This window comes from Gallinula chloropus (genome assembly GCF_964237585.1).
Source record: "Gallinula chloropus genome assembly, chromosome: 5".
Classification (NCBI taxonomy): domain Eukaryota; kingdom Metazoa; phylum Chordata; class Aves; order Gruiformes; family Rallidae; genus Gallinula; species Gallinula chloropus.
Window position 1 is genome coordinate 2,741,412 of NC_140090.1, and position 22,570 is coordinate 2,763,981.

The window sequence follows — 22,570 nt, forward strand, 5'->3', positions numbered from 1 at the left end:
TGGCCTACTCCTCCATGGTTCAGCATGACCCACAGTGCTTAACACACTGAGCACTCAAGCCGTCTTCACGAAGGACGTAATTAAGCTCCAGAAATAAGCAGGCAACAGCAATTTTAATACAAACATTCTACTTATGGAGAGGGCTCTCGTTTCAACTTGGCATTAATGCCCAAACTCTTTACTTCTGGATTCTTGCAAATCTCTAGAAGGCTTCTTCCAATATTTCCTTGAGTTCTGCATTTTATCTGCCCCCCCACCCCCTACATTTTAATCTATTTCAGGCATTTTGACACCTAACTTTCCTTTCAACCCCTAGAAAAACCAGTGAGATCAGCCTACCGCCAGGACCTGACCTAACAACCCAGCAGCGCCGTAAGCAGGGATGGAGACATTTGGCCTTCCCAGCAGAAGGCCATGGAAAAACAGCTCACGACACACACATATATATTTGAGCAAAACCACTGACCAAATATAGCCGGCCACCAAGGATAACCACGCACCGCTCCCAAGTGCGCAACGCCGATCCCCATCCTGCAAAGCCCTGACGTTCGCCAGGAGCCCAGCTCCTGGGCTGCCCCTGGAAGTTAAGCTCGCCACGGGGCTTTGTAGGAGCCGGGCCTTAACCACCGCAGGGGCTTAACGACTCACACAGCGGCATGAAAGCGCCGCAGAGAGCCCGACCGTGGCGGGGGGGGGGTGAGGAGGGGTGTGTGTGTGTGTGTGTGGGGGGGGGGGGGTGAGCAAATCCCGAGGGCTCCCCCCCAGCACCCCGGCGTTATTTCAGCCGCCGAATTCCCTGCTACGGCGGGGTAAACACTTTCGGGACGAGCAGGGGCTCAGCACCCACCGCAGCCACCCCGAAGTTTCCCCCCCACAACACGGCGCCTTCAGCCGAAGGCCGCCCCCGCCGACGTTTACACCCCCCCTTCCCCCCCTCACACCCTCCCCAAAACCCCACAGACCCGAGGAGGGGGGGCCCGAACAACCACCCCCCGGGGCGGCGAGGAAAGGAAGGCGGCCGGGGCCGGAGCATCACCCGTTCCCCAGCGATAACAAAGCTCCGTCAGGACTGTGCCGGGGGGGGGCTGGGGGGGGGGAAGCCCCCGGCGCTGAGAGGGGGCAGAAAGTGACAGGCGGGCGCCCGGCGCCCCCTCCCCGCCGCCCGCGGCCCAGCGCGGCCGAGCGCCGGGCCCCCCCTCCCGCTCCCTCCCTGAGGTAAACAAGCGGGCGGCCCCGCCGCCGCTTCCCCCCCCACACACCCCCCCTCCCCTCCGCCCCGCCGCCGCCCCGCACTCACCTCAGCGGCCCCCCGGCGCCCGGCCGGCCCCGGAGCGGCGCAGGCGGAGACGCACACAAAGGGTAATAAAGGGGGAGGAGGGGAGCGCGGGGGGTGGGGGCTGCCCAACTGCCTGCCGCTCCCCCGCCGAGGTGCCTCCCGCCGGGGCCGCCTCTCGGGTTCGCTCTCCCTCCGCCGACGGCCGCGGCGGGGGAAGGGGAGGGAAGGGAAGGGGAGAGGGAGGGGGGGGGGGGGAAGGGAAGGGAGAAGAAACTCCCCGGGCTCCTCCGGCGGGGCTTGGGGGGTGGGGGGGGGTGGGGGGAGAAACTCGGGGCGCCTAGCACCGGCCCCCCGCCCCCGCGCCGATGCCGAGCGGAATTAGCGCCCTGTCCCTTTAATGGTATAAATAACGGGCCCCCCCGCCCCCCCCCGCGCTCCTCATCATCAGCTGCTGCTGCTGCTCCGGCTGCTGGGGCTCCGGCGCTGCCGGGGAGGAAGAGGGGAGGCAGCCACTGCGCATGCGCCCCGGGGGAGCTCGGGAGGCCGCGGGGGGGGGGGGGGATGGAAGAGGGAGGGACGTGCCTTCCCACAGGGCCGCGCGCGCCGCGCGCACCCGGAAGGAGTTCCGGCTGCGGGGCGGAAGGAAGTGGTGGGGAGGGTCGGGGCGGAAGTGAAGGGGCGGCTGGGCGGGAGAGAGGAGGAGGAAGGGGGGGGGGAAGAGGTTGAGGCCCCGCTGTCACGTGAGGGGGCGGGGCGCTGCGGCGCGGGGGCTGCCGGGAGCGCGGCGCCTGGGCGGGCGCGCGGGCGGCGGCTGTGAGGCGGCTGCTGCCTCAGGTGAGGGAGCGGCGGGCGGGAGTGAAGGGGGAGCCGGGCTGCGCCGCTCGCCGCCTCGGCCGGGCGCTCCCGCCGTGGGGTAGCGCCGGGAGGAGCGGGGCGTGTGCCCGCTCTCTCCGAGTTCTGACAGCCCCGCGGCTCCTGCGGGGCTTGGCTCGCGAGGAAGGTAACGGGTGATGCTTGTCCCTCCTCTCGACCCCTTTCCTCACCCCGTCTCCCAGCAGCCTCGCCGCGGTGTCTCTGGAGGCCCAAGAGCTGCCGCCTCAGCGCGGGGGTCGCGGCGGGAGCGGCGCCTCCCCCTGGCAGCCTGCGAGGCCTTCGGCGCGGCTCTGTGGGGGGGGGTTGGGGGGGGAGAGGGGATTTTCCAGTCAGCTGCGGTGCTTCGGTCTGAGTTTCAGTCCCGGATAAGCACCGGGAACGGGCGCGCTCCTCGCCCGGCAGCGTTGTTGTTACCCAAGGGGCTCCGGCGCCGTGTTCCCGTGCCTCGCACGCCTTCCTACCGGCTCCCCTAGCGATTGCTTTGTCTGTCGGGTGTTTTAGGAGCCGGTCTCGGCCTCTGCAGCCCAACCCCCCCGTGCTACAGGACTGACCGGCGCTGGCCTCGTTGCAGAAGGAGCAAAACCGGGAGAAGAAGGAAAGGGCTGTGCTGGAATAAGTATGAACTGCTGCGGAGCGAGTCTCGGAGGCTTTCTGTTAGCACAGGAAAGGGGAGCTGTTCTGTACTCGTGCTGCTGATGCAGAGAGGCGCTGTGGTGTTTATTACAAGCTGCACCGGTGTGAGCATGGTTGCTTTAAAAACTTGGGTATCCCTCACTTAACACCGCGTGCCTGTAGCTTCTTCTAGCTGCTGAAAGATAAATACATTGATTCAAGTTATCTTCCAGGCAATTAGAATGAAGGGATTAAACTTAGCAGTTGATCAGAGGAGGATGTGTACAAACATCACTTGGTTCAACTTGCAGGACGTTGATTTTTGTGGTTCAAGGTAATAGATCAGAAAACTAAATGCTTGAGCTGTGCCCCTCTGGGTTCTCTGTGAGAAGGGCTGGTGCGTGGCTGTGATGCCTTCGTGGAACTTGGGTGTGATGCTCGCAGACTTCTGAGTCTCATCATTGCTGTTGAGAAGTTGCTAGAAAAAACTTGAAGAAAAACTTCTGTTGTGTTGCATTGGAAAGCACCCAAAAGCAAATGTTGTTCAGGAGTTCTATGTAAACGTGGTTTTCATCTACTCAGAAATCAATTAAAAATGTTTCAGAGCTGATTTTTCCCTTGCTAGCAAGATAACTACTGTTTTTATCAGTTCAGAAAAGATATTCACTGCAACTTAAACTCTTACAAATGAGCAACAGTGTTGTGTTTGCTCTGCTAAATTTAGCTTGCTAACTTCTCAGTAGATTATTTGCAGGACAGTAGTCTAGTATAACCCTTGTATTCCCTTTCTTCTTTAAAGGTGAAATCTGCCACGATGAGCAGACGTAGGCAAAGGACTATTGAAACCAATGGAGAATGCATTTCACAGGTTGGTAACATCTTTATTAGCTGCTTTTAAGTTATGAAACTTTCCTATCCTTTGCTGTCTATGTAATTCTATAGCTTTTTGCCAGACCAGTTAAAAAGGCATGTACAGGAACTTGATATAATTCCTGGGGCTATAAAAAGGTTTTGTGTTTACGTTCTGTGTATCTTTCAGCTTCTCACCTGATGTTTGCTTCCTTCAACTGTTACAGGAATGGTCTACTTATTGGAATCTTAATAAAACTGGCAACAGGTGGTCTTGTGCTTTTATGGCTGTTTGTGGCAACAGATTCACATAAATCTGTTTTTGCCTAATGGTTTTCTCTGCCTTTCAGTTTGTAGGGTGAACCAGGATCTAGGTGACTTTTTTAAGAGCCTGACCTAACCTAAGTTAGGTAGGACAGCAGCTGGCAAATCAGTTTTCAGGGTTTGTTGGGGGCTTTTTTAAGCTTTATTACTCTTTTTCCAAAGTGGTTACTTACACGCTGATGGGTATTGTAGTGAATTTACTCTGATGTCCTGTATTTTAATTTTCATTTACCTGAAAAAGCCTTTTATAGGAGGAAAACTTTTCACTTTTGAATGGACAACATTGACTGTTTAGATCACTCATTAAAACATAATAAAACTGGAAGTTAAATCAGTAAGACATCAGCACAAGAAAAAGTAACTGAAAAATCACATAGACTTGTACAACTCATCAAAAATAATTCCTTTAATTAAGTGGAATTATTAAAAAATAGGTGTCTTTTGTTCTTGAGTCCATTATTTAGATGTTCTGAGGAGTACTTCACAAAGGTGCAACCATGTTGTTGGTTTAAAAATAAATACATCTAGAGCTGGTGGTGATGATTCCATTGTAAATGAGCTACCTGATAGAAGGTGACTTTATTTTCAAGGTGCTAAAAGCCTGTGCAACCCAGGGCAGTGACTGGTCAGCTGAAACAGGTGTGAAGGAATAACTGCTAGCTGAGATGAAAGGAATGCAACTCACTTGTGCTGCAGTGTTGCCTCAGTATATGTTTACCTGGAGTAGAGCATCATGCTCAGTTATTTCAGCAGAAATGAAGATGACCTCAGTTTAAGAGTCCATTTTATTTTTTAAAGGAACTGTAAATTTGATACTTCTAATGTGTGAAGGCAGTAGGCTGTTGCAAGTGGTGCAAGTAGTGTATTCACTGAGGATTCGGGGTAGTGACGAAGTGGGTTATTTTTTATGGAAGTCAGCTAGTAAATGTTTTCTTGCCTGTATTACATAATAATTTAGAGCTATGAGTTAGGTGAACTACTGACCTAATTTTGGTAACACGTATAACATCCCTTTGGGGGTGATGGAGAGAAACTAGCAGGAGGGACCAAAGATGTGTGTGCAATCATTTAATTGAATTTTCTCTTTTCTGCTACAAAAGGTTCTGTTAACTATTCTGCCTACTGTAACTTTGTTCTTTGTTGATGACAAATCTTACTTCTGACCACAGAAATATACTTATTTTACTATTATTTTATTACATTTGTTATGTTACTGATATATTCTGGTGCTTCAAGTGCCAAGCAGTCTTTCTGCCTTGTGTTATATCTGCAGGTGCAGAAAATTCTACGTGAAAGATTCTGTTGCCATTATGCTACTGGAAAACTTTTTGGGGTTGACCAACAGTACAGGTGAGTGAGCAGACTCAAATATTAATCTATTTTAACCACAGTAGAAAAATAATCAGCTGAAGTCAGAATTGTCTCCTGCCTCTGTTTTCTGAAATTAGACAGACTTAAATGACTTTTCAGTGTGTTGCTGCTAAAAATCACTTGCCTTGGGTTTTAAGTTTCCTCTTGTTTGTTGATATGCTGTGTTAAAAGTAAATGCTTAATGTCAACGTGGTGTTTCTTGAAGTAGATACCATATTTAAACCCAACCTGTTTCTTGGGGCAATCCAGGTAAGGAATTAAAGTTAGGAAGAATGGACTTACTGTGATACTTTTACAGATGCAGGTTAAATTCTGAAAGTAACAAACATGTATGTAAAGAACTTGTTTCAATCAATTTTCCAAAAGTAACTTTTGCAGATTGAATCACCTGATGGAGCCTGAGTTTCCTTTCCCTTACAGGAAGGAAAATAACATTTCTGTTACTAAAAAATCTCACATGAACGTGCTCACTGCTGTGAGAAAATCTATTTCTATGATGTTAGTGTTCTACAAAACAAGCCCTCCACTCTTTATATTTGAACTCTGAAAAACAGTCTACGGACTTTCTACCTAATTAGCCATCATTGATGAATTATATGGGAGAGAAAACCTGATGAGCTTCCCAACTCCTGGTTTTTCTTTCCCAAGGTGTATCAGGGCTCCTGAGTATAGCTACCTCTCAAATAGTGAACAAACCCACATGCATTTGCTGCAGCTGTTCCTTGATGACTGTATCACTCCTCTAGAAGCAATTACATGTCAAAATTTTAAGTAAAAAAAGCATATTAAATGTATGCATTGCAACTTGAGAATTGGAAATGTTACTAGTTTTTGTAAGCACTTTAAATGTGATAGTAGGTGATACATCTATTTGAAGATAAATTATAATAGGTTTTTGTTCCTTCTTTTGGGTGAGAATAGAATACAAACTTGAAGCACAGTATTGCTGTTGCTGTTGACAAGCTTTGAGTGCCTAAATTTAGTATACAATCAGCTTTTTGAAGGTTCTCAAAATGAGTATATTCTGCTAGATGATTTTTTTTTTAACTGGTGTTAAGGTCTTCCTTCAACATGTTTATCAGTCTTCCTTTTTTGTGAGCTATAGTGGTACCACACAGAGCAATCTTCCTTTTGTTTTGTAAAGTAACAAGTCATGGAAGGTTGTCCTTCCATGGTGGAGGATTGTAGAACCCTGTCTTAATGATACTCAACTTCTGCATTTTTTAATATTTTAAAATATTTTAAGAGATTTAATCACTCAGACTTTTTGTACTTCATTGCATTTTGCCTGTTCTGAGAGCAAGCTGCAATGTATCAAGTTTTACATTCTAAAGACTCTTTGACTTTTCCATAGTCGTTTGCTGTCTGGCTTAAAAGTTTTAACCTGTTGCTGTTGTCAACACAGAAATCTGCTGGGCCTGCTGAAAAGAACTGCAATTTATGGAGAAAGCAATTCTGCCCTCATTGTTGGAGCCCGAGGATCAGGAAAGACGACGGTACAAACCTGTATTAAAACTTTTATGTTAAAAGACTTCCACTTCAGTGAGGTTAACTACCTCATGCTGAAGCTCTGGGAGCTTTTGGAGCTGAATTTTCATCTCTGGTTTTAAAGAGAGACTTGAAAATTGTTTACATAGAATCTCAAAACATTCCAGGGCTTCTTATGAGGTAATTCTGTTGAATAACGATGTGGAGAAGTTGGTTTCCTAGCAGTCTTCTGGAAGTTTTCAACTGCTGAGGTTTTAGTAATGTTGTAAAACAGAATAACTTCATGTGCAGCTGACAGAAACATGGACCTGCCCATCCTCACAATGACTTGCAGAAGTATGTGTGGGTTTGGAATTCTTTGTGTGTCTTCACCAGGTTTCATGATGTGCTCCAGGTACCCAAAGCATGTAAAGTGGAAGCAGTTTGATTAGAACAAGTTGCAGTTGTTCAGTGATCTGCCCACATCATAGATTCTGCCTTCTTTCAGCATTTCTCCCACATCAGTTCTGGGATGGCTCTCCCAACAGAAGAGTTCCATCTTTGCAACTAACAGGATGTTTTGTAACCTGCTGGTGTGGTTGGGCCTCTGCTCTAGAAATGATTGAAAGGCATCCAAAAACTGTAAAGGGAGTAGACTGAGGGGTGGATTGATATGTAGCTGTTTGTGTAGGGAATGGTAAGGAATCTTAATCCTGATTTAAACACATCAGAGAACATTGCCACCTAAATTCCTAGGAGGCAGAACACTGGTAGTTCAGTGTTTTAAAGGAACTCTCTTTAGCTGAGGTATGTGAAGGGATGACATAAAACTGAACTGTTCTGTACTTTAATATTATGCAAACACTTAAATCTACATTTACATGAGTATATAATATACAAATAGATTATCTGTTACTGCAAAAAGTATTCAAGGTTAAAAGAGCACACTGATGACTTCAGAAGTCTTCCCAAGTGTGCAAGCAAGCAGCCTTCCAGCTTTTAAACACAGCTGAATATAAAGGACTTAATAGATGGTAAAAATATCCACAATACAGCTGACAGCAATCATTCTGCCAATTAGTTGATAGCTTCCTTGTTTTGCATTTCAACAGCAGTCAGTATCCTTACCTTCTGTTACCTGTAATGGCTCAGAAGAGGGGTAATTACCAAAATACTATGGAATGGCTGTGGGGAGAGAGTTGACAAACCACTGGCAAATGTTGCCTCTTCCCTTCTTCCTAGTCTTGTAGTGGAGTTTATTTTTCCTTACTTAAACTTACAATTTGTAAGCCACATATGCATTCACAGTGCAGAAAATAGGTTTTATGTATTTGCAATAATTATTTTCAAGGTACAGAGATTAGTGGATAAGGGGCTAACCAGAATGGATGGCATCTGCTTATTCGGCATAAAAATTGAGAAGCCAAAGGAATAAGCCTTGTTTTTCCAAGGGTCTAGTAAATATTGGCACCTGTAGTAGGAGTCTAACTGTATGTGATAGGTTGACCCTGGCTGGAGGCCAGATGCTGACCAAAGCTGTTCTGTCACTGCCCTCCTCAGCTGGACAGGGGAGAAGATATAAAATGAGAGGTTTCCAGTTGAGATAAGGACAAGGAGAGACAATTAATGTCACAGGTACAATAGACTCAGCATGGAATAAAATCCTTCTAATTCATTGCCCAGTCAACACAGAGTAGGATAATGAGAAATAAAACTGAATCTTAAAACACCTGCCCCTTCTTCCTTTCTGGGCTCAACTTTATTCATGATTTCTCTCCCTGCTGCCCCCCCCAAAGTGACACTGGGGAGGGCAGGGAGTGGGGGTTTTGAGTTGTCACTGCTTGCTCCTCTCCTCAGGGAGAGGGTTCCTCACACTCTTCCCTGGCTCCAGTGTGCCATCCCACTCATGGGGGACAGTCCTACATGAACTTATTCACTATGAGACCTTGCTCTGGGGGCTTCAGCTCTTCATTAATTGCCCCAGTGTGGCTTCCATGGGGTGCAGGTCTTCAGGACCAGACTGTTCCAGCACAGTCCCTCATGGGGTCACAAATGCCCCAGCAAACCTGCTCCAGCATGGACCTCTCTACATGGGCCAGAATATAAGCAAAACATGGATGAGAAGTGAATGATTTTCTTACTCTACATCAAATGAAAGGTGTTGGTTCTGAAAAAGGACTTCTGGGAACAAGAGTATTGTGAGCATATATATAAGTGTGTATATGCACACAGGGATGGGAACTTCAGGTTCTCAACTGAGTAGGCACAAGCAAAAAAAAAAAAATCAATGAAAAATTCACATTTCATCTACTTCTACATATTTTAATACAAATTCCCCACGACTTCTACCAGGAAGTTCTTGATGGACTGTAAATTTGGGACCCCTACTTCTTATAAGCAATAGTTGATATAATTATTTGCAATTCAGTTCTGTCTGATGCTTCTTAACTTGAAGGTGCAAAGAATGTCTTTAAAGATTCAAAGGAAAGATTTTTTGCTACAGCACCTGATGAAGCTGAATACTGTCCCAACTCAAGAGACAAATTCTGTCACCTGCCAAACTCTCTAAGCTTTTTTTTGGTTAAGGTAAAAGCCTCAGATATTGCCTCAGAAATGTAATGCCTATGAAGTATTGGAGTTATTTTTGTATTCCTTTAATAACTCAGCAGAATGAGAAATATAATTGTTCATCATAATACTGAGTGTGAAGTTGTCTGTTTAGTATTTTAGTCTTGAAAAAACTCAAAACCAATGTTGTGTAATTGGAAACACTGTTTCCTATCTGATGATGCCTGTTTGTACACTGATCTTTTAAAGAAATTCTAGCTTGTTTTTTTTTCTATTCCTTAGTTATTAAATCGTGTCTTAAAAGAGTTAATGGAAATGAAGGAGGTCAGAGAGGTCCTCTTGACAGTTCATCTAAATGGCAAGTAATCCAGTGTTCTTCAAGTGATTTGTTACATTCTGTTGTGTTATGTTGTATGTACTGAACAGAAGTTTTGGGCTCAGTAGTTGTAATCTAGTCTCAGTTATGGACATGTTTGTGAGCTCCTTTCTTTCTTTGTATCTCTTTCTAGAAAGAGAACTTGTGTGCTTCTAGTGACCTTTCAAAATGTTAAAAATCAGTTACTTTAAAAAATTCCTTCACAAATTAACTTATTACATATGGAAATTTACTGTCTGCTCTTAATACATAAAGAAGGCCTAACTTTGTAAGGCTGGAAATGCAGAGATGTTTCTGGATAAGTTTCTGGTGGCTACAGACATGACCTCTTGGACTGAAGAGCTGCCAGCTTGTAATGAAAACTGATTTTCTTGCAGGGCTTCTGCAGACTAATGACAAAGTGGCCCTGAAGGAGATCACCAGGCAGTTGCGTCTGGAAAACGTGGTTGGGGATAAAGTGTTTGTAAGTGTCAACTCAAGTATACTCACAGCATGTGTCCCTCAAACACCCCTGCCCACAAAACAGGCCTTACAGAGTGCAGCTTGTTGAGACTGAATGGACTCTTGAGAGGTTTATTAGCAAAATTCCCATGGGCTGCTCAGCTTTCTCAAGGCTTTTTCTTTTAAGAGATTTAATAATTGATGGCAGTAGTGAACTGTGGCAGTGTTTACCTGTGGAGTCTCTGGTTTATAAACAGTTCCAGCCTGCCAACAGATACTTGTATTCCATGGGAGTGCTGAACAGTTGTCTGGTTGAGGAGTGTTAGTGCAACCTGATAGTTTATAAAAAAAAGTGAAGTTTGCTTTGGAGGAGGAGGAAGAATGGAAAGGCTCCCTTAAAATTTACATCAGGCCTCTAAATGAAACAAATTAAGCATTCCAAAGAGACTGTGTTCAGAGGAGTGCAGTACTCTGGAAACATCAGCTGTAATTTTCAAGACAAAGAGTAAGCAAGCTGTTCAGCCAAAAAGCAGTATCTTTTAGTATATTTGAAAACTGTCCTAATTCATAGGGAAATCTTATACAGGCTTCTTCATTTTGCATAGGATTTCTGTTAAAAATACTGCTTCTCTTGACCTTTTCCTAAAGGGAGGAAACTCATTTCTGTTAGTACTAAAGTCAGCAAGAAGGAAAATAACTGAGGAGCTTCAGATGAAATTTCATTCATTTGAATGTTGAAGTTGGGCTGATGATTTGAGCTCCCCTGGTTGTTGCCTGTTCTTCAGGAACTGTTCTTGAGAGGCCATCTTCTGGTATGAGAGAAGGAGCATCTCTGCCTTCTTTACTCCTAGATAGGGTCTTTGGATTGTCACAAGCTCTTGTAGTTGTGAGTCGTGTGTAATACTGATCCAAGTAGCTAAAGAAGAATTATGAAATGGGAGAAAGGTGAAATCTCAGTAGATGAGGTTTATTTTCATTGGTTGGAAAGCTAAAGATTTAAGTTCTTATTACCTTAGTTAAGAGAAACCAGAGATCTAGGTTAGGAGGCACTGTGGAATAAGAGATGAAATGTAAATTATAGTGACTAGGCTTTATTCCCTCAGAATTCTCTCACTCCTTAGAGAAACCAAAGCACAGCCTATCTAAAGATAGAGAATGGAAAACCCTTTCTAATGCTGAGCTAAGTTTTTCCCAAATACAGCTGCAGTAACAAAAGGAGATAGCAAGTATTTAATTTCAGCCATAGCCATTTGGATGAGCTGTCTCTTCAACAGGGAGCTAGTGCAACATTTCAAGGTTCACAGCTCCACTACCAAAAATGCTGGGGGCAGAACAGGACTTAAATGCAATTAATTCTGCTGTAATTTCCCCCATTAAGTTATTTTGGAGTACTACTTTAAACTCTTTGCCATCTAATCTCTTCAGTGGCCTGTGAACATGGGAGCATACTTATTTGCAGGAATATCCTTACTTCTGTCCATAGAAACTTTCCCTTTCTTAGCTCCTGCAACTCATTCAGAGAGTAAATTGTCTTTTCTACCTCCTTTGATAGGGCTTGTGGTCTTCAGCTACTGTTATTTCCCCTCTTAACAGCTTGTGTGTTTCAGAGTGTAAATGTGTGTGTAGTTGAAGCAGGATGGTTGTACCAATTGATCATTTGGTCATGACTCTGATGCTCTCTAATAAGGCTGCAAATTAAAAACCCCTGTATGCTGATCATTCTCAGCAGAACACGTTAGGTGGCAGTTTTTGCATGTGTGTAGATGGAAAAGGAGTGTGCAGCAGCTATTTATGGAAAGAAAGCCACTTGTAAATTCAGCTTATGGTAGGCATTTTTCTGATTGCCTCATGCAGGCAAAAATTAGTGATTAGTTTGGGGTTTTCAGACAAGGGGGGTGAAAAAAGTGGGTCAATGTAGAGAACTCAGTTTTCTTGTCCTGAAGGAGTTAGGAAGTAACCTTGTGTGTTTATGAATATGTGCTGGTTTTGAAAGCAGGGTTTTAGAAGGAAATGGGATTCACTATGTGCTTGAACTTGATGTAGTTACACAATTCTGAGAATGACAGTGAACAGTTGTGAATCTTTTTTGTCTTCTCTGCTTAGGGCAGTTTTGCTGAAAATCTTGTGTTCCTCCTTGAGTCTCTGAAGAAAGGTAAGCACTGACAGCCCCTGTCCTGAGAAACTCTGTGAATTAACTGCAAAGTTAGCATAGACTTGTTTTCTCATATACTTGTACAAGTGGGATGAAGAAATCTAGCTCAAAATATGTCATCCTTAGAAAATAATGTCAAAAATACATGATACTTAATGGATGCCTAACAGAACTGATGGTGTAAGGCCTGCATGTGCTGGTCAGCTGTGCAGGACAAATGCTTTTAACCAGGTTGAAGCCATTAAAAATTGGGGTTAACTCCCCACTCCTTGGCCCCCACAACCCATAAAATTCTATCTGCTTGTAACCAGAAATGATGGCAGAGTGCTGCAAAACCTTACCAGCTTCTCAGTGTGTTTCTCTTACATGTGTTTAATGAAAAGCTAAAAGAAATGATATGAACTGTTAACACTGGGAGTTGTGGAGATGGAACTCTGGTGCTGATGTTAACTTCCAAACTTGCTGTCTCAGGAGATCGGACTAGCAGTTGCCCCATCTTGTTTATACTGGATGAATTCGACTTGTTTGTTCATCACAAGAACCAGACTCTGCTCTACAACCTCTTTGATGTATCCCAGTCAGCACAAACTCCAGTAACAGTTATTGGCCTTACATGTAGGCAGGTAAGAAATTCTCATTCAAAGCACTTCTCATTCAAAAAAGTATTTTTAAAATACTTTGAAATACTCTCATTCAAAAAAATACTCTCTCACTCAAAGTATTTAGGTCTTTGAAAGAGACTTTTGTCTTAGTTGGAATGTTTTCTCCACTCCTGCAACCTTGGTTAATTTACTGAGAGACTTTTCTCCATTCTCTTTTCTTCTGACATGAACTGGGGAGGAAGGTGGGAGGGATAAATTGTGCTGAGAGCAAACTTAGATGACCAAAAAACTGCAAATCCTTCAGTTTTACTGCTTAAGAAGCAGGTATACATTTCTTGGGTGAGAGAGGACTTCCCTATACTTCTGCAGAAGATCAGTATTTCTCCATGTGGCTGTTGTATATTATACTATTGATTGCTCACTCTTCAGAGAGGCTCCTGGGCGTTTCAGTTCCTTGGTCAGCAGTTGGTAAGAACACACTTGCATTCACCTGCAGTGTCTAAATCCTTGTTCTAAGGACAAGGGATTCTTTTGAAGTAATTTGGGCAGGGTAGCTATAAAATTAGCATTCAAAATGGATCTAGGATCCATGTCAAAGTTACTGTGACTTTTACAATGGCATTGTAGGGAACTGTGGGAATATGATGTGTCTACTGAGAAATAATCACTGCAAAAATGTTACTGTTTTTCTCAGACTGCATTGGTGATGCAGATAGCTGGGCTGTGGCAAGAATAACAATAATTTAAAATCATCAAAGCCTGAATCTAGGGTTGGTTTGGTTTAAGTGGTATTTAGCTGGTAAGTTTCTGGAAGTTAATAGTTTGAGTTGATTTAATAGATCACAATGTTTTCTTTTGCCCTCATCACCTGTTATTTAGCCCCCCATATTGCTCTGCTTTAGAGTGTAAGGTAGAGTCTTCAGAGGCTGTGCTATGTCTGTGCTGATAGCTTTTGCTGCTGAGGCTTTTTTAAATCCTTGATTCCTGTTGGGTGTAGCTTCTGCATCAAAAGGGGCCTTTATATTTTGTATTGTTGTGTCCCTACTCTTACTGCTGTCTTTTTGGTGAGGAATTTCAGTGTTCTTAGAGGGGTTTGTTTTTAGTGCAAACACCAAAACGAACACACAACAAACAAGAAGCAAGAAGGCACACCTGAAATTCCTAGAAACTAGGCATGTAATCATTCCACCCTGGTATGGAGTAGGGGAACAGGTCTGTGCTGCTCTAAAGGGATGACACCCAGAGCTTGGTTTTGCTCTTAGTCTCTTGCTACACGTTCTGAGAAAATTAAGCTTTTCTAATATCTTCAACCAGCAACTTGATGGCAGGCTTGGTTAGTTCTGTGTGACAGTCCTAGAAGATAAGTATTGGCTCTTAAAGTGTTTTGTTATTAGTGGGGTTTTAGAAGCTGACTTCCCTCAGTCTGACAGAGGCATGTGAACTGACAGCTGCCAACCTACAGCAAACAGACAACTTGTCTAGAGCTGTGATAGGCTGAAACATCTTAAAGCAGACTTAAGTAACTGAAATATTTACATAATCTATGGAGAAATTTTGCTGGGTATCCTAGCAACTAATTATCCTGTATGATGTAGCACATCACATGACTTGGGTAAATGGCTAGTTGTTCAGCATTTCAAGGCACATCGATTATAATAATTAGCAAAGGTCTTATTAGAACATTTTAAGCCTGAAAATTAAATAATTCTTTCTTGTTAACGTGATTTACTTGGTATTTTCTCTTGTAGTTTTCACTGTAACAAAGAATGCACCAAATTCATCATCTTTTTATTTTTTTTTTTACAAGGATATCCTGGAGCTGTTGGAGAAGAGAGTAAAATCAAGGTTCTCTCACCAGCAGATATATTTGACAAATTCCTTTGATTTTAAACAATACGTTAAGATATTCAAGGAGCAGCTTTCTCTTCCTGCTGGATTTCCTGATGAGTCTTTTGCACAAAAGTGGAATAACAATGTCCAGGTATTTAAAGCTCTTTATACATAGTCTTAGTAAACTTCTAAAGTAAGACTAGCTTGTAAGTGTTAAGCCTTTACCTAAGATTAGTGTTTCCTTTTGTTATTTGAATTTGATATGAAATAAATCATTGTGATGAAGAATCTTAGCTTAATGAATTACAGAAACAAGGGATGTGTAAGGGATGGGGCTTCCACTACGTCTCTGAGCAGCCCGTGCCAGTGATCTACCACCCTCATAGTGAAGAGTTTTTTCCTAATACACAACCTAAACCTCCCCTTGTTGAGTTTAAAACCATCACCCCTCTTCTTCCTGCTCCATGCCCTTGTGAACAGTTCTTCCCCAGCTAAATCTCTCACAAAAGACCAGCAAGTTAAGGTTAGGCATGAGGGCTTGTATTGCCAAGCATAACCCAAGCTCTCTTGGCAAGGTAGCTAACCAGTGGGGTTTTTTTCAGGTGAGCATGAAATGATTTGCTGTGATGATTAAAATATCAGTTGTTTTTTTAGCGTCTCTCAGGTGATAAAACTGTGCAGAACGTGCTGCAGAACCTCTTCCATTTCACCAGAGACCTGCGCTCTCTTCACCTGCTCTTGGTATGTACTGGAACATGTGTATATGTGTGTGTGTATATATCTATTAAAAAACCTTCATGATTTACAGTAATTGGTAAACTCCTCCTGTGTGCTTGAAGCCAGCTGCCTGAGCTTCATTTGAAACATCTCTTTGAGTGGGGTTTTGACAGTACTGGTTTCTTGCATGCTGCACCAGTCTGTGCTTTATGAATGAATTTGAGTAGCTGCAACTTCTGTAGCAGTTATGTTTTGAGGGTGTACCCTTTAATTAAAGTGGCAATGGGCTGTTGGTGTTTAACTTCTGCCAAGTCTTTTCACTTATAAGGTAAAACTGCAGGTGAAATACTTTCAAGCTACTTATTTTTCCTTTCTGGGATTCATTTTGGTTGCTGGTGAATCCTGAAAACTGCTTGTACTGAAATCTACTTTTTCTACCTTTAAGTTTGCTGCTGCAGCCAATTATCCCATTCCCCTTCTTCTCCTAAATCTCTCACTATACCAACCCCTCATCAATGTCTGTCTTCAAAGTTTGATGAATTTTGGTGACTTTCTTTTTTTACCATGATCTCTTACTGTATTCTTGCATCATCTTATGCTCTCTCCTTTGGCTTCCTGACACTGTTGGGAGTTGTCTGTGTTCCTGGCCTGTTTCTTGAGCTACTTTTGATTAACTCTGTGTAGGTGTATATGTACTGCTGATATAAAAGCACATGGTGCTGCATTTGTAATAACTATCACTTAGGACTAAAATTTTTGTTGTTTTCATCCCTCTTTCTGCTCCTTCCTAAACCACTGCTCTTGCTATGATGCTCCTGAGCAAAGAGTACTTGCATTTATGGACTAGGTGCTTCTGGATGCCTCTTCAGTAAGAGTGTTCCCATATATCTGCAGACTTGTTCTTCACACAGAGGAAATGTTTTTATCTTCTTCTATCACTTCCAGTTTCTCCTTAGGCAGGAGGAGACTCTGCAGGCTGTATGATCAGGCACCACTTGTGTTTTTCAGAGCTTGTTTCATATACTGAGCCATTTGGGTAGCCCAGGAGCTGCCCTGAATTTGTTTGTCACTGTGTCACACTAGTCCAGGAAATGTGATCTTAATCTTTTAAATCTTGAGGGGCTGGAAGCTTGAGGCTCCTAATCCCTAGAAATACCAGATGGAAGTTAGTTGTGATCTTTGGAATGACCACGTTGTCTGGCATCAGGGGTGTGAAGAAGCTTTCTGAATATTGCTTGGTGGCTTCAGCCTTTCACAGAATCACAAGGTTGGATGTATTGGTTGCCCTAAGTACCTCATCTACCATCTCATTGGTTGCCCTAAGTACCTCATCTACCCTTTTTTAAACACACCCAGAAGGTGACTCCACCACATCCCTGGGCAGCCTGTTCCAGGCCCTGACAACTCTTTCAGTAAAGTATTTCCCAGTTCCTTCCCTGCTTGGAGAAGAATTAGGTTGGTGCCTCCCTGGTAACTCTGAGGGAAGACTTGTGGCAAACTTTGGTACTCAGTAGGTAGGAAGCAATGCTGTCAGCAAACTTCCTCTCATCACAAGAAATAAGCTGAAGCCTAACATGGGCTCAGGCTGTCTTGGAGGGACTTCTAAAAACATTTTTAATTCTTCTGTTTTTTAACACAGTTAATATAAACGTGGTAATATTTGTTAGAGAAGATCAATAGCACTTACTTAACCATCTTAAAATACCTTGTGCTTTTGTCAGAGTGAAAAGACCCCTAAACATCCCTGCTGATTTTGTGCTGTGCAGGTATTCAGGTTTAAACCTTCAGCTCTGGTGGGCTGCCCTGGACTCCAGTGCTGCCAGCTGGGTTATAGCCACTCCCAAAACTGGATCACAGGCTTCCTGCTCTAATTCTGAAACACCCAACGTGGTCAGAGTCCTCTCTTTGGTCACCCTCTCTTTAGAAAGAGACTCTCTCACTCTGAAGCCATCTTGCTTGTAGAAGCACAGAATACAGATTCTGGCACATCTCTGACTCTTACATCACCTGAAGCATGGATTAATTTTTCTTGAAAATCTATAGGAGTCTGGTGCTGGTGCTGGTGAGAGCAGCTTTGTGGTGGGCAGCGTGGTGGTGCTGAGAGCTGGAGCTGCTCTTGCTGTTTACCCTGGGTTTCAGTGGGCACTTGCTACCTGCTCTGTGTTGCAGCACCCTAAATGGTACTGTACAACACCCTTGGAAGAATTGAAGGAGTAGAGCTCATTAGCAAAGCAAAACAAGCAGTTTTTTACACAAGTGGGGTTAGCTCCCAGCTCAGCTGGCAGCACCCAGCTGTGCTGTTGGTAAATGCTGGTTCCCCATGGGCCCTCTCATGTGGCTGGTGTGTCTCCTGAGCCTGGTAATCCAGGGGATGCCCAGTGCTCTGGGCTGTGTTCAGTGTAGTTGTTGTTACTCACGAGTCTCACCAGCTCTGAAGCAGAGCAAGCAGTGATTTAGAAGAGATGCTACTGTGTTTCTTCTACTTGTTTCCCTTCTGCTTGTCTGTTAGTGATTTGGGACAGTCATCTCTTTACCCCTCCCCTTTTCCCTGTCTGAATTCCTTTTAGTCTTTGTAGTATAAAACCTCATTCCATACTTCTGGAAGTTTGGATGATCATGCAACTCTCTGAGGCTGAGTTATGTCTATAAGGAGAGAAGAGAGGACTAGAAAAAAGACTGGGAGCAGAGAGCATTGGATGTTCACAGTGAAATACTTCAATTAAACTGATGAAGGGAACAGTTCTTCATCACACAGATCTGCAACAATCACTGACAGTCACTGAGAGCCACTTTTTCTGTTGTTGAATATTAAACTACAAAGCATTTAGGAGGCAGATAGAGCCCTAAAGAGAAAGGTGACTGTTGTGGCAGTGTGCCTACAGCTGTGTAGAGCCTTGTGGATAGTGAGCAGCTTTGGAAGGGCCATGGCAGAGAGCTCAGTTGACCATCCACTGCTTAACTTGTATTCATGTCACAGGCAGTGAGGCTTAGAGGTTGCTAAAGATCCTGGCTGTGACTGGGTGAGGCTTCAGCCACCGTGCTGGCAGGACAGCTCGTGTTTGGTAACCAGAGAGGTGGCTTCAGACCCTTTCTTAGCCACCTCTGTGGTGTGAGTGCACTGTGGCTCTGCTTACAAAGCTGCATTTAAAAATAGCTGTAAGTCATTCTTAGAGCTATCACTGAAGTATGCTAATCCTCTGAAATGAATATAAACAAGTTAATGAGTGTTTATCTCCTCTAGTGAGGAGGTTTTGAAGTTTTAATCCTGGAAAAACCTTCCTGGCAAGATGTAGTTGTAGCTACCAGCTATTGACAAGGTTCTCAGTGTGACTCTACTGTGTGTAGGGTTTAGTCATTAGTGTTTCCAGTAGGTGACTCCAGGGGAAATGTGGTGTTCTGCATTCCATCTCCAAGTGGAAACTCTGTCTGGTTAATTAGTAATTAACTGAAAGATGTCTTCTGCTTTATTTTTAGATGCTTGCTGTAAGTAATGTTACTGTGCAACACCCACTCATCACCGCGTCGGACCTTCAGGAGGCCGGCAGGCAGTACAGACCGGACTCAAAAGCCAACATTGTACATGGTAAAGCTTGGCTGGTCCCCCCAGATGTTCTTTAGGAGAACAGAACGTGCTTGAAATTGTCCTGGTGTGAGGGACACTACAGGATGCTGTGTCCCCCTTGGGGTGAGCTGCACAGGGAGCACCTCTGCTTCCCCACCTGAGTGTGGATATAACAAGGCTGACTAAACTAGAGATTGAGTTAGGGGATAGTTGATGCAAATCCTGCTGTGCAGGGAGCTTGGGCAGTGCAGTGCAGGCTTAGAGCTCTCCATCCAGGGAGGTTGTGCAGTCCTGCAGCCAGAGCTGAGGAAAACACCAGTGTCCTGGGCAGGGGAACTGCTCTGGGCAGCGGTTCTGTCCTTTGGAAGGGGAGGTGCTGATCTCTGGCCAAAGCTGGGCACTGGAGGATCCTGAAGACTTGCTGGCTGGGAGCTGTAGCAATGGACCCCCTGAAGTGCAGCTGTCTCTGCTTGGGTTTGTGTAAGGTTTGAGTGTGCACTCCAGCTCTGTCCTTGCAGAGCTGGAGGGGTACATGCATACCCACCCTTAACTGAGCTGCTGTTGCTGCTGCTCTGACTCCTTAGTTTGGGGTGTGCTGCTTCTGTGAATCTGGGGCTTCTCCCCTTCTGAACCTCTGCAGATGGGATGGACTGAGCACTGGGCTTAGGTTTTCCCTGGGAAGAGCTTTGGGACTGTGCAGACAAGAAACAAACTTCTGGGACTGATCCTGAGCCCAAATCTAGTTCCAGGGAGCTCCACTTACCTGATCAGGGTGAGCTAACTTACCCATTGCTGCTTCTGGAGTTTGCAGGCTGTGCTCTGGCTTGGCCCTGTGGTTCTCAAATTCTCCTTAGTGCCGTGGAGCTAATCTGAGCTAATCTGCTGTATTGCTGCTTTAGCTTGGAACAGGGAATCACCTCTTCAAACTCCAGTTGCTGCCCAGGAGCATTGTCTTGGTGCTGCTGAAAATTCCCTACTTGCTTTTCTTTGTACATAAATGTCTCACTTTTAGATGGAAGCAGCTTATTCCTTCCTGCTTCAGTTATTTGGAAAACAAATGCTGTCCAATGGAGTCTTTCCAGTTCTGGAATTGTTCTGTACTGGGAAGATATGCAACAGAAATGTGAGGCTGACAGCATATGAAAATAGAGGAATAAGGAGTATGTGAACTGCTTGTGCTTCTGAAATGCTTAAGAGAAATATTTAGGGCTCTTGTCTTTCCCTCTAGGTTTGTCTGTCCTGGAAATCTGCCTAGTAATAGCTATGAAACACTTAAATGATGTTTATGAGGGAGAACCGTTTAACTTCCAGATGATTTACAATGGTGAGAGAAATGCAGGAGCTGTGCATGCACTGCATGGGTGCCTGTGCTACATGTAACAGCCTTTGACCTTGTAAACCACCTCATTTCCCCACAGTAACTCTTCTCTCCCTCTTACTGACTCAGAATTCCAGAAGTTCATACAGCGGAAGGCGCATTGTATGTACAACTTTGAAAAGCCAGTTGTCATGAAGGTAAGCCTGAAATGTGACTTCATCTTTTAAATAGTGTTTAGATGAGTTCTCTTTTTCTAGTGCAGAGGTTTGGGTACTCACACACAGCCCTAGAATGGGCCCTAGACTCTGCCTCCTGGAGCAGGCCATGGGGCTGGGGGTTTGGGTGCTGCCTCCCACCCCCTCCTGTCATCCCTGGACTGTGCCAGGCTGGGAAACAGTTACACCTGGATGGGTTTGGTACTGGTTTTGGGCAGGGGCTCAGGGGTTTGCAGTTCAGGAGCTCAGCCTAAGGGTTGGTAGTCAGAGCTGGGCTGCATAACCTCTGTTCAGCCTTTCTCAGTTACACTTAAACTGGAACTGTGGTGGAACAGACTGTTCCAGGTTGTATCCCAGCACAACAACATCATTCCCATCATGTCCCAAAACAGACACTGGATTCCAAAGGCTGCTTCTTTACGAAGAACAGCAAAGGTAAAATGGAGTTGGGGTTTAATGTCTGTTGAGGTGGCACATGGCAGGTTTCTGTCAGAGCAGCGTCTCCTAGGTCATCCAAAACAAGCAGAACAGCCCTGAGTGATGTCACCTTCCACTCCCTTGTTGTTTTCCTCTCATTCTTAGGCATTTGAGCACTTACTGCAGCTGGAGCTGGTGAAACCCATAGAGAGACCATCCGTACGCACGCAGCGCGAGTACCTGTTCATGAAGCTGCTCCTGGACAGTGGCCAGATCATGGATGCCTTGCAGGTGTATCCCAACTGCCCCACGGACGTTAAGCAGTGGGCAGAGTCATCGCTCAGCTGGCTGTGAACTGTCTGGAACTTAGGACGTCACTTTCTACATCACCCAGACTTTTGGAGGTATCTGTGGAGTCCCAGAGCTGTCCTGTTTGCCTGCAGCAGGGTGTTAGATGGAATAAATGTCTGGAAGAAGGTTGCTTTGCTGATTGGTTTGGGATTTGGTTTGAGAAGGGTGCTGTGGTTCTCCCCTGGTGGCAGTGACTGAAATGTGGGGTCAGCTTAGCTCAGCCTGAACCCTTCCAGGTGGAAGGTGCTTCCCCTTTGTAGCAATCACAGCTCTCTGGAGTTTCCCTGTCTCAGAGGGAGAGGGAGTTGGGTGCCAGGCCAGGGCAGCAGCTCAAATGTGGGGTGAGCTTCCTGTAAGCCTTCCCCCAGCAGGGACACCTCTGGACCTGCCCACTGGCTGCCCTGGAGCCGTGTGAAGGTACGTGCTGCCCTGGAGTGGCAGTCTGAGTGTGAGCCTGGTCCTGCCCTAGGAGCTGCCAGGGGTTTGGTGTGGCACCACTGAGGAACTGGGGGGTAGAAGGGTGTGACCCTGCTCAGCAGTGGCTGGTGGGAGGGGGCTGTGCTGAGCCAGAACCCTTCCCCTTGGGAGTGGGAAGGGCTGGAGCAGGAGCTGGGCTGAGCTGTCCTGGATCCAGGTAGTTGGGCACTCTTGCCTTAAAGCTCAGGCAGTAGAAGGGATGTTTCTAGCTGCCCTGTGGCTTCTTTGTCAGAAGAGCCAAGGACCTGTCAGTGCTGCTCATGCTTATAACAGAATCTGACTGGTGGGGGTGGGCAGGGTCCTCAGAGCCCCCCATGTCACAGGCAGGGACATCCCCCCACCCGCCCAGGGTGCTCAGAGCCCCATCCAACTTGGTCTTGAACCCTGCCAGGGATCCAGGGCCAGCCCCAGGTTCTCTGGGCACCCTGTGCCAGGGCCTCCCCCCTCCCCAGGAAGGATTTCTGCCTCCCAGCTCCTTTCCAGCTGTGCTCCTGCAGCTGAAGGCTGTTCCCCTGGGCCTGGCAGTGGACAGCCCTTAGTTACAGACCTACTCCAATCCAGAAGAAGGTTTGTGATGCTGGAAAAACACCTTCCTCTCTGGGTGACTCTTGCTGCAGAGAATCTTGCCCACGTGTTCCATTCTGACAGCACCATGTAGGTCTGACAGTCCAGAGGGACGTTCCCTTTGGGACAGGGCGAGGAGCTGAAATCCTGCCCTGCTGCTGGAGCAACAGCATCTCTCCCCCCACGCTGTGAAGGAGGCACAGGCCAG

The 22,570-nt window shown here is 45.5% G+C and overlaps 2 protein-coding genes across 4 annotated transcripts in view; one reads left to right on the forward strand and one right to left on the reverse strand.

Moving 5' to 3' along the window:
* Positions 1 to 1,460, reverse strand: part of MBD5 (methyl-CpG binding domain protein 5) — a 146,209-nt gene extending 144,749 nt beyond the window's left edge. The window contains exon 1 of the mRNA XM_084265550.1: positions 1,298 to 1,460. The gene's annotated coding sequence lies outside the window, so the exon portion shown is untranslated. The remainder of the gene's footprint in view (positions 1 to 1,297) is intronic.
* On the forward strand, positions 1,328 to 21,446 carry ORC4 (origin recognition complex subunit 4). Of its 3 annotated transcripts, XM_084265551.1 has the most exons (15): positions 2,063 to 2,110; positions 2,651 to 2,765; positions 3,561 to 3,629; positions 5,208 to 5,284; positions 6,711 to 6,801; positions 9,623 to 9,698; positions 10,094 to 10,179; positions 12,261 to 12,309; positions 12,781 to 12,932; positions 14,719 to 14,892; positions 15,396 to 15,482; positions 18,933 to 19,041; positions 20,249 to 20,344; positions 20,468 to 20,535; positions 21,136 to 21,446. In XM_084265551.1, exons 3-15 carry the CDS (start codon positions 3,576 to 3,578, stop codon positions 21,322 to 21,324), a joined length of 1,308 nt encoding a protein of 435 aa, XP_084121677.1. In that variant the 5' UTR covers positions 2,063 to 2,110; positions 2,651 to 2,765; positions 3,561 to 3,575; the 3' UTR covers positions 21,325 to 21,446. The 3 variants fall into 3 exon arrangements, with proteins under 3 accessions (XP_084121678.1, XP_084121679.1, XP_084121677.1); XM_084265552.1 differs by lacking the exons at positions 2,063 to 2,110; positions 2,651 to 2,765 and adding an exon at positions 1,328 to 1,359; XM_084265553.1 differs by lacking the exon at positions 2,651 to 2,765 and having other exon boundaries at positions 2,058 to 2,110.
* The last annotated feature ends 1,124 nt before the right edge of the window (positions 21,447 to 22,570 follow it).